The sequence below is a fragment of the Microplitis mediator genome, chromosome 6 (assembly GCF_029852145.1).
Source record: "Microplitis mediator isolate UGA2020A chromosome 6, iyMicMedi2.1, whole genome shotgun sequence".
Classification (NCBI taxonomy): Eukaryota; Metazoa; Arthropoda; class Insecta; order Hymenoptera; family Braconidae; genus Microplitis; species Microplitis mediator.
This window is the reverse complement of record NC_079974.1, coordinates 9,276,722-9,288,350: the sequence shown is the minus strand read 5'-3', so window position 1 is coordinate 9,288,350 and position 11,629 is coordinate 9,276,722. Positions and strand designations below refer to the sequence as shown.

At 31.4% G+C, this 11,629-nt stretch overlaps 1 protein-coding gene across 1 annotated transcript; it reads right to left on the bottom strand.

Annotated features, from left to right (window-relative positions):
• Positions 1–10,927: 10,927 nt before the first annotated feature.
• On the bottom strand, positions 10,928–11,332 carry LOC130670492 (uncharacterized protein F54H12.2-like). The gene has a single exon (XM_057473899.1). It carries the CDS (start codon positions 11,330–11,332, stop codon positions 10,928–10,930), a length of 405 nt encoding a protein of 134 aa, XP_057329882.1.
• Between the last annotated feature and the right edge of the window lie 297 nt (positions 11,333–11,629).

Genomic DNA, 11,629 nt, shown 5'->3' with positions numbered 1-11,629 from the left:
CTTGTTGTAAATCGATTTCTTTAATGATGAGTTGAACCAAATCGTCATGGAAATAAATTAGTTCTCAGAAGAATGAAAATCCATGATCGGAAATATTTGCTTCTATTGAAGTAAATCTTTCGTTAAATTTGAACATTTCATCGAAATGATTTTCTAGGTAATTTATAACTGCGGAGGTGTTTGGAACTTCTCTCGTATTCAGTATCAGATTTTTCAGAATATATTTTGATATATTATGGATAGTAGAATCAACATAATATTTTCAAGGTAATCCTTGTAGATGGTTTAACCAGTGATTGACTCGCTTGCAGCATACTTTGAGAATGTCAGCAGTTGGTGCAAGGAAAAAAATTCGATTATGCTGGAGTTGTAGTATAACACAGCGTTCATTTTTTAATTCAGAAAACTGAATTTTAAAGTCCCCGTGCTCGATTTGACAGAACTTGCGATAAAACGTAGGGTTTTCTTCATCGTAAAAATAATTATTGATGGTTTCCGTGGAATCACACAGTTTTTGCCACTCGTTGATATTTAATTGTATTTCTCATTTTGATTGTACACTGATGATTTGTACGACAGGTTTAAAGTCATTGTCGTAATATTTTAACCCGCAACGTAACTGCTTTGTGTTCGATTTATTTAATGAAATCACTTGAGCTTGATATACAAAGTTTTGGGATGCCATGGTTCTGAAGTGATTGTTGTGCAGTCACAATTTATACTGATTAATATTTGTTATTAAGACTTACACACACAGTAGGAAAAAAGAGTGAGGGGGAGGGGGGAGAGGTCTGATTTTCTGGAGGGGGGTTAACTATTGGAGGGCGAAATAAATAATTTTGAATTTGAGAACTTTATTTTATAGTTATATTTCATTTGAGTGTGGTAGGATTGTACTGAAAAATGTATAATTTAGACCTATCGCTCGGGCCGCGGCATATAAATTTAAAAAAGTTTTTTCAAGAACGAAAACGACTCAATATTAGAAAAAAAAAATTTCAAAAGTGTTTTTTAAAAGTGTTATTGAAGAAATACTTGATTTTTAAAATATCAATGCAAATAGTGAAAAGCAATGTAAATTATGTGTTGGTTATTTAAAGAAACCTCATGTGAATCTGTGGAAATTTTCAGCCTTCGTAAGCGAAGATTTAGATTTTTTCGAATTGTGTATTGCGATACCTAGGTTGTGTATACCTGAACGAATGACACAAGAATATTATGACCACAGTTCCTGGGAAATTAAGTACCACCCGCCTTCACTTAGAAGCATAGCAAGCACTAGCATCCTTACGAATGCGGATACATTATCTCAAAGTATCGACTTAGAATATCTTGTCCACTTATTGAAGTTCAACCCGACCACAAAAGTGCTAGCTTTAAACCCTCCATTGAATCTTGACTATAAAATCGAAGAAAAACCAATTGAGGAGATGCAGTTATGTGAATTACAGTGTTGGGGGAGTGATCGGCACTACATTCCTTTTTATCCAGCGAGTTTATATTGTTGTGGGAGAGAGATAGATTCGGTCAAATGAATAATGTATACCATTAAATGTTAGAAAACTCGAAATTGTATAGTCAATGGTGGTGGGAGAACAGGGGTAGATTTTCTTTAAAGAGCAGGAAGATTCAAAATCTTACAGTCAGTGGTTGTGTTTGGAAGTGAGCACTACAGTGAAAAATTATCAAATATTAACAATGTCAAGTGAATTAGGAGCAATGCATCCTCTATTAAACGATGGGTTTGATGAAGAACTCATAGCTATTTGTGAAGAGGTTGAGAAGCAACACCAGGTTGCTATGGACGCAAGTAGAGTTAATATAACTCCAGATTTATTTAACGACTCGTGGGAAGATATATATCCTGCATCTCAGGAAAAATATATGGAAATGCACGGTTTGCGTGGCGATTTGTCTCAGTTCGGTATGCAGGGGCCGTTTGCCCATGACGTCACAGAGTTTTGACGATCTTCATGTGCAGGTATTTATATCAATTTAATTTATATAGTTCCTTATGGATTATTATGGATTAATATTGAGTTTATTTTATTGTTGAAAACAGAGGATATGTCTAACATGCACTACATTACTAAGGGAGAAACGATAGCACAAAAACCTGCAGTTTACGATATCTTGAATAAAATTACTTCTGAGACATTACGAAGAGTTAATACTGAGTTAGGAGCTCATATGAATATTAATCTTGCGTCTGTCTATCGAACGTGGGAATATGAACGCTCAGGTAATTACAACAAGTTAAAATTTGTAATCTAATTATACATAATTTTTATTCTTTATTCTATTTTTTAGATGAACCCAGTAGGAGAGAGCTTCTAGAAGAAAAGAAAAATGAAGTTGTATTCGATTTCTTAAAGTCTTTTAAAGTTTTTTTTTTGATGGAAAAGGTACGTACAATCACTAAATGTATGATTATTATTATTGAAATATTTCAAAATTTAGATCTCATTATTTTTTATCTGATTTTAGAATATCCCTCATCATCATCTCCGATCACTCAAAGCCAAGAGCCAGCTCTAGTCGGCGTAGATGAAAAAATTGTTGAGTCTCAACATGAAGATTTGACGTTAAGGAAAAGAAAAAAAAAACCACAGAAGCTAAAAATAGGAAAGGTTCAAAAAATTGATAATAAAATAAAAATTTTGAAAAACAAAACAATAAAAAAAAAAAATAATAAAAAAAAAACTATGTTAATGTTTGATTAAAATTTTATGATATTTATAAAACAATAATAATCTGTAACTCGAATTGTATTTCAATTTCAAAAATATATTAAATAAAAAAAAAATAATGAAAAATATTTCTTACTAATTAAGATTTCTTCCACACCCTATTCCCATCATTAATTTATTTTACTTTAAGTTAACTATAAATATTCTGAGTAGGATCAGTAGAAAAATAGCAATTTGAAATAACGATAAAAATTATTTATATTTTTTTCATTTTTTTATTACAAAATCTTAGGCTAAAGAATACATGTTTTATCGTCTACAGCTTTGATTATAAATTAACCCTCTTCCAGATAAATTTGTAAATGGTTTACTTGTCACGATATTTAAATATCGCGGCATCTTCGCATTAGTTCGGAGAAAGACAACAGATGGCAGCACACGCTGCTCAGCACGTCTAACATATTATTATTATTATTATACTATTATTATTATTCTATGTATTATTTTATTTCATTTACTGTGTGTTTATTATTTGTTTAATTATCTAGGCAAAAATTGCGGCCGAATCAGTAAAAATTACTGAATTTTATTTACTGATGAATGGATTTTACAGCCGCCGGGATAATTAATTGCGTATTTATTTATTTTAATTATTTGGTTTTTATTATTATTATTTTGGTTGGTTGGCGCATGCGCGGCAACGCAACAGTTGGCCTCAGTGAATTTATTTATTTTAAATAAATTTACGGGCATTATAAATAAACTAATGGAATATTTAGGTAAAGAATTATATTACTAACTAGCCGCTACCCACCCGCTTCGCTGGGCGTAAATTACAGTTAAGTGATGATTTTTTCATTTCGTGATTAAAAATATTTCTATAACTATGGCTTTGACCGATGACTTCCTCGGCAATTATATTGATATTATTGTAATGAGCTATAAAGAACTAATGACAAAATGCAATTAGAAATAATTCCACCACAATCATAACGATGGGACAAAAAAAATTATTTGCTTATTTTTTTTGAGTTGAAAATATACATGTCTCTCTCATCAGATCTCGGATAAAAGACGGTGTTTTTAATATTTTGATTGAAATGTAATTATTTTTTGTTTTTTCTTTAACATAGATTCATCGAGGTAATTCAGTTAAAGAGTGTATGAAAAACTAATATCGTACCTTTGAAACCCATTTTACACTGAGAAAAAAAAAACTTTTTTCAAGTATATTAATGTTTGTATCCTACCGAGTAAATATTTGTTTAATCTTAGTAAAAATGTACTCCGATCGAGTATATTTTCTTAAAATAAGTATAGGTATTCTTAAATCAAGAAAACATTGCTCGGTTGAAGTACATATCTACTATGATTAAGAATATTATTCGTTTGTATAGTACCGGGTAAATATTTTTTTAAATGAAGTATTTATACTTGGGAAAAGTTTTTTTTCAGTGTAGTACGTAAGTTGACGACACAATTAATCGTTATGCTTAATTTAAACTTTGTAACACATATATTCCAAAAACGGGAATACATTAACGTTTGACACTCCCGCAACCTCCTTTAGGAGTTGAATCTATTAAATCCGGTTTATAAGAGATACTTACACAGAAAAAAAGTTATCTTGAATTAAGAAAATATTTTGGAAGACAAATGTTTTCGGGAATCAAATCAAGATTTTCTTGAGCCGAAAGAATTTGTCTTGGTTAAAAAAAATATGCCTTGGTCGGAGAAGATTTCTACTTTATCTGAGAAAATTTAGGTTTCCAAAAAAATTTTCTTGAATCAAGAATATTTATCTTCAGTCGACAATTTTTTTTTCTGTGTACATGACAAAGTTAACGTTCATGCCGAATTTAAACTTTGTAACACATATATTCAATTAACGGAAGCATATTAACCTCTAACGCCCCGCGAACCTCCTTAGGAGTTGATTTTATTAAAGCCGTTTCATGAGGGACACCTACATGACATAATAAACGTTCACGCCGAATTTCAACTCTGTAACGTATGTATTTGGATATCGGAAGCACATTAACGCTTGACGCCCACGCAAATCCCCTTAGAAGTTAATTTTTTCGAAGCCATTTTAAAAGGGATAGCTACATGACATAATGAACGCTCACACTGAATTTCAACTTTGAAACACGTATATTTTATAAAAGGGAGTATATTAACGTTTGATGTCCCCACATCTCCTTTTGGAAGCCGATTTTATCATAGCCATTTAGTGGGGTATACTGACATGACATAATGAACGGTCACACTGAATTTCAACTCTGTAACACATATACTTTAAAACGGGGGTATATTAACGTTTGACGCCCCGGCATAGCCCTTTTGGAGCCGATATTGTTATAGTTATTTAGTGAGGGGTACTGGCGTGACATAATAAACGTTCAGGCCGAATTTTGAGTCAGTTACACCTATACTAAAAAAACGAGTATATTATCGTTTGACGCCCCTGCGAACCCCCTTTGGAGTTGATTTTATTCAAATCGTTTCATGAGGGATCCCTAAATGACATAATAAACGTTCATGCCGAATTTCAACACTGTAACGTATGTATTTGGAAAAGGAAGCATCTTAACGCTTGAAGCCCACGCAAACCTCGTTAGGAGTAAATTTTATTAAAGCCCTTATGAAGAATACCCGATGAAAAAAGATTTTATACAATTGTATAGAATTATATATCAATTATATATGGACTATGTATAATTATATATAGACTATATATAATTATATATAGACTATATATAATTGGGTAGGAAAAATGGCCCGATCCAATTGTATACAATTTGTATAGAAATTGTATACAATTCTATACAAATTTATACAATTCTATATAATTATATACAATTCCATATATTGCAATTATATATAATTGTATATAATTTGTATAAAATTGTATATAATTATATAGACTTGTATACAATTTGTATAGAATTGTATACAATTTCTATACAGTTGTATACAATTGGATCGGGCAATTTTTTGTATATAATTTCATACAATTGTATAAAATCTTTTTTCATCGGGTACCTACATGACATAACAAACGTTTACACTAAATTTTAAATCCGTAAGCCTTATAGTTCCAGAGATGCAATATTGAATAAATTTACATTCTCACTTAGTTACAAATAAGTCAGATTAGACTCTTTTATTTTGACTGTTTAATAAACTGCGATATACGATTCAGTTGACAGAAACAATTAATAAATGAAACAATATCTAATCGATAAAAAAAAACATAAAAAACAATTAACGCTAATGAAATAAAAACAATTGATGGCTGTAATTTAACTGTTTTTCTCTTATACTTTCAGAAAAATAATTTAAATACCCAAATCCTGAGTAACAATTGATTCAAAAAGTAGCCTATATTTTAAGTGACAGCATCTTGTAAATTTATAAAAAATTTCATCTCAATCAGATAAGTGGTTAATTAGGTATAAAGGTACAAACCGACAGAGAGACAGAAAGACGAAAATTCCAAAATGGGTAGATGATGTATGAGTGGGTCATAAAAATGATATTTGACGCATAAATCGAAATAAAAACACCATGTATAGACAGAGCCTATAGATTTATATATAAGTATAGTATAGATATAAAATATAAAATAATCAATCACTATAAGTTATATTAAATTGGTCAATCTTGGTTAACTTAGCATACAAAAATAAAAAAATTATTATAAATAACTAAGCAAAATCAAGTACTTATATTTCAAACCAAATTATTTATATAAATTAATGCACAAAAACGGTTGATATATAATATAGATGATTATTTATAGGTTATGATCTTCATTTATTTTACATATTGTGTAAGATATGTTATTTTGTCTTTTTAATCCTATATATCATACAAAAAATTGAAAAAAATTCAAGTAATCAATTAAATATATTTAATACTTTTATTTTTATAGATTTGCATTCTTACTTAGTTACAAATAAGTCAGATGAGACACTCCTATTTCGACTGTTTAATAAAGTTACTTAGTTCTTCAGTAAGGCATTGGGATAACCTATCAATTTAATTGACAGAAACAATTGATAAATGGAACAAAATCTAATCTATGGAAAAAAATACAAAAAACAATTAATATGCGTTATATAGAAACAATTGACGCTAATGGAATAAAAACGATTGATGGCAGTAATTTAACTGTTTTTTTATTGTACTTTTAGAAAAATAATTTATATACCCGAATTCTGATTTATAATTAATTTAAAAAGTAGCCTATATTCTAAGTGACAGCATCTTGTATATGTATAAAAAATTTCATCTCAATCAGATGAGTGGTTGATCAGTTATAAAGGTACAAACAGACAGAGAGACAGACAGACAAAAATTCCAAAAAGGGTAAATACAGTATGAGTAGGTCATAAAAATGATATTTGAAGCATAATTAGAAATAAAAACACAATGTACAGACAGAGCCTATAGATTTATATATTAGTATAGATTGGCTCTGGAAAAAAGAATGGCCATTTAATGTCGAGAATGGACAAATTACACGTAAAACAAGTCATGCATCATGTTGGTGGTAAATGAGTAAATTAACATGAGACAGGTATATTGCTCCATTGGTTGAAAGGAGAAACCATTATAAGATGGCGCCGGCCGAGGTGCCGGCATGGGACTCACGTGCTGCCATGGCCAGACGTGGATAATCTATTGTGAGAGTAAGGTGTGCTGTTGCTGCTGTTGACACAAAAAAAAAGTTATTGAGACGCCATTTGGGCAACAATGGCATAATTATAGAGTTTATTGGCCAGTTGTTTATTGAATTGTGTCTTTTGGGTTATTGGCGTAATTATTGATAAAGAATTGATACCAATGGAGCCAATAAACATATTACATTACGACGACGACTGTAAGTACCTTTGTGTTATATGCATTGGCGTGTAATTTGTCCCGCGTTGGTGGCCATTCTTATATCTCTCACGTGAGAGCGAGAGAGAGCGCATTGCGTACAGTAACGTCCAATATATATATATATATATATATATATATGTATATATATATATATATATATACATATATATACATTTGCGCACTTGTTGTCCCGGCGAAAAATCTTTACCCAGAACTTAGAAGTTTTGGGTAAACTATTGTTTTATATTAGTTAATAATTATTGGTGACTGTCGGTATGATTGACGGTAAATAATTATTAACAGTTACATTTATTATTTCATATTAGTTAATAATTATTGGTGACTGTCTGTATGATTGACGGTAAATAATTATTAACAGTTACATTTATTATTTGATATTATTCAATAATTATTGGTGACCGTTATATGATTTGACAGTAAATTCTTAGTAACAATTTACGTTTATTATATATTATTACATGATTATTAGTGGCCGTTCATATGATTGTCGGTAAATAATTATTACTATCTACAATTATTTTACGTTATTAAATAATTATTAGTGATCGTGTATATGATTGACGGTAAATAAGTATTAATATTTAAGTTTATTTTTTATCAGTTTGAAGAGTATTGAGAACATTTATTTAGTGCGGTAGATATTTATACTTACTCAATTATTATATGGGAAAGCATTTTGATTTAATGCGATAATTATTATTTATATTATTTATTATTTTTCGATAAATATCTACCCATAGGTAACTTATTATTTGATCAGTATTTAGCATTTTCTTGGAATAATATTTCACAATTGTTTAAATATCACCAGTGGTTTTGATCGTAAATTTGCGGTAAACAATTAACTATTATTTGTGATTATTCACATTTATATGACTATTATTTTAAACACTTGGTGATTATTTGGTGTAATTATTTATAATTATTATCAGCCATTATTATTGGTAGTAATTAGTCACAAGTAATCAAGGTATTATTATTATTTGTTCGCGTATTCATAATTAATAGTATGATATAATTGTATGTGTACGCATAATAATTATTATTCATAATTATTTATATTTTTAGCTATCACGTGCGAGTGATAGCCAGACGAATATTATTTATTGTTTGCGTTACTTAGGGGCAGAGGCAGCCGATCGGTTCATGTGTGGCTCGGGCGATCATCAAAGTTAAGCAGCACCGAGCGTGGTTACTGTTTGGCTGGGTGACCGCTTAGCCATGCATTGAGCTTGATCGGACGTCTCTGTGCGCTAGGCGCGGACTGAAGAGCCAGTGATCGGTAAAATGGAAATTTTATCGATCACTGGAACTTCACCTGCTCCGAAAAATGACAGCTGTACTGGCAAAAGGTTTTCTCTGTGGTTTCCCTTTGCCGCTATACTCCCACGGCAAAAAGGTGGGGTATAGGGCATCACGTAATGATGCAGTACAGAAGCACAAGTCGGTCCACAGCCGCATGAAAAAGAGGAGGGAATAGAAAAAGGTAGCGATTGCGATTAAAGGCAAGAAGTGTAAAAGGCATAAATATGCTATACACTGTTAACAATAATAAAAAAAAAAAAATTGTTTGCGTTACTTGACTATTAGTCAAAATTTATATTGTGAAGTGACTTTTCTTAGTTATACTGTTGTTTATTATTTAATATACCCGCTGAAACATTATGAATTAAACTATATCGGGTTAAATGGCTACCAACCCGGGATATAATTAAAACTTATTATTATTTATTTATTGCAAACTATCTCTTTCTTGCTTTCCTTTTCCAATACCTGACAACTGCTATCTGATTATTTTATTATTTCATTTTTCATTTCATTTTCTTATTTATTGTTTGTTTTGTTATTCTGTTCGTGGGGTACACGAACTGGCGCCCAATTCGGTTGTCTAACCCAGCCTGAGAAGAGCTGTGTGTCCGGTGGGGATCGTGAGCATCTCCAAAGGATATTTTTGGTTTCTTTTATTATTTTTATTTTCAGTTTTACCATCGGCGGGCCATAACGGCTATTCTGCACACACCACACTCCGCCGTGGGTTGTGACGAATAGGAGAGAACGTTATATACTTAATTTATTTTAATTTCGCTTATTTCTATATTTAACAATTTTATTAAACATTCTTAATAAAAGTCGATCGTTATGTTTTTTGTCTTTATTAAACAGTTTACAAAATGATGATAGGAAGTTGTTATTAGAAAGCCAATGAAGTACAGCAATACAATATTGGCCACAAAAATTAGAAGCAATATCTTGTAGTTGATGTTTATTCCATCTGTAGCTCCTGCAGTTTCTTCCAAGGCGTTGAGTAAATTGAGGGTCACTGGGTGGTCGTCCGAAGCTGTCGAAGTAGATTCCGTATCCATTCTTGTTGACAAAGAATGCAACCCAATGTACTCCTGGCTTTGTGTGGTCATCGGTGTTTGCAATGATTCCACAGGGACGGGGCCATATCCATGGGATTTTGTCGGCTGGAGAGACTCCTCCAGTGCAGGCATCGGTGTATGGTAACAGTTTTAATAACTCGCGAATATCCATAAGACTAACCGTACAGTGTGGTATCTTACTGAATACTAAATTTTATTCACTACTTCTTTATCTCATATACTTTTTATTAATCAATTATAATCTCCAATAACTTGTCTTGAAGAATCTATGTCTAAAATATTATCAAATTCCAAGTATACTACGCAGTTCACATTAACTTCAAGAGCACTAGCAAAACGTGCTTCTATTCTTAAACTTCCAGTTTTTACCAAATTCCAATGAGAAGCTAGATTAGATGATAGATCGGGTGTTAAATCAAAAGCATAGAGAGTGTAGCCGTGAGTATACTCAATATGTGAGAGACAGTTCCCCGTATTTCCAAAATGGATACCTGTTCCACTAAATAATGTATTAAATGTTTCCACCTCTAAGTAATTGTCCCCGTAATTCGGCTGTAACGCTCGACCCAATAGTTGTTTCCCGTCAATGTATAAGGAAAGATAGTTTAACGAAAATGTTTGGAAATTAAATGGGATATGAATTTTTGAGCTATTATATGCTCGATTATCCACAAAACCAATTATTATTCTTTTAGGTAACTGACCCAATACAACATTATCAATGGTGTTGCCGAGAATACCCTGAGATAAAACAAATGATTTTACTTCAACTCTAGTTAGCGGATACTTTGCTGTTGTTTGACCCAAAGTTCTCGCATGAACAATCAATATACTTGCACTAATTTTTACTCTTCTGACAACTAACATTGCTTCTGAAATCTTAACAATGTAGCTATTTGCACTTCCATTTATAAAACAAAATGCGTTTTTTGAGCGGATTAATCAAATTCTCATTTCGACTCCATTAAGTAAAAATTTATCTTGATTAAAAACATCGCAATGTAAATTTCCCATCAGTTCAAACTCTTTTCCTTTAGACGAATAAGCGATACGTTCATCTAGACCAGTATTTTCTTGTGCTACTACAGCATCCATGTGACCCCGGGTATCCATAGACCATAAAGACATTTTTAGATGACTTTTCTTCGCGTCAACTCCATAATTTAAAAGTGTTTCCATGTAAGCCCGATAAGCGTAGGCATTATTGGGCGGGGAAATCATTTTTTGATTGAAAAACACATCTACTTGATTAAACATTGAATGTAAAAAATTATTTACTGGGCCTACAAAATCTTTTTCATCTACTTTGCCATTTGGTTGTACAATTTTTGCTTTAATTTTTATCATAGTATGTGATAAATCAATGTATTTACGCCATGTCTAGGTACAACGAATTCTATCGGTGCGTCGTCCGACAAAGATGACATAGGATTGTAATACGTCCATTGTGATTGTTCAATACTTGTTTGTGTAGGAAGTAGTGTAAATAAATCTAGTTCTGATTTCGCGCACTCAGCCGAATGTGAATGTAAAAACGACATTTTTAATTAAATATATCGTACACGTCACGTTTCTTTCGAGAATTTTTCACTTTACGCGTTTTTTTAGTCGATTTTTGTCTTCTTATTGATTTTACTTTTTCTT

Bases quoted from the DNA above. Each gene is read 5' to 3' on its own strand.
- LOC130670492 (XM_057473899.1), bottom strand. From the start codon at position 11,332: ATGATAAAAATTAAAGCAAAAATTGTACAACCAAATGGCAAAGTAGAT.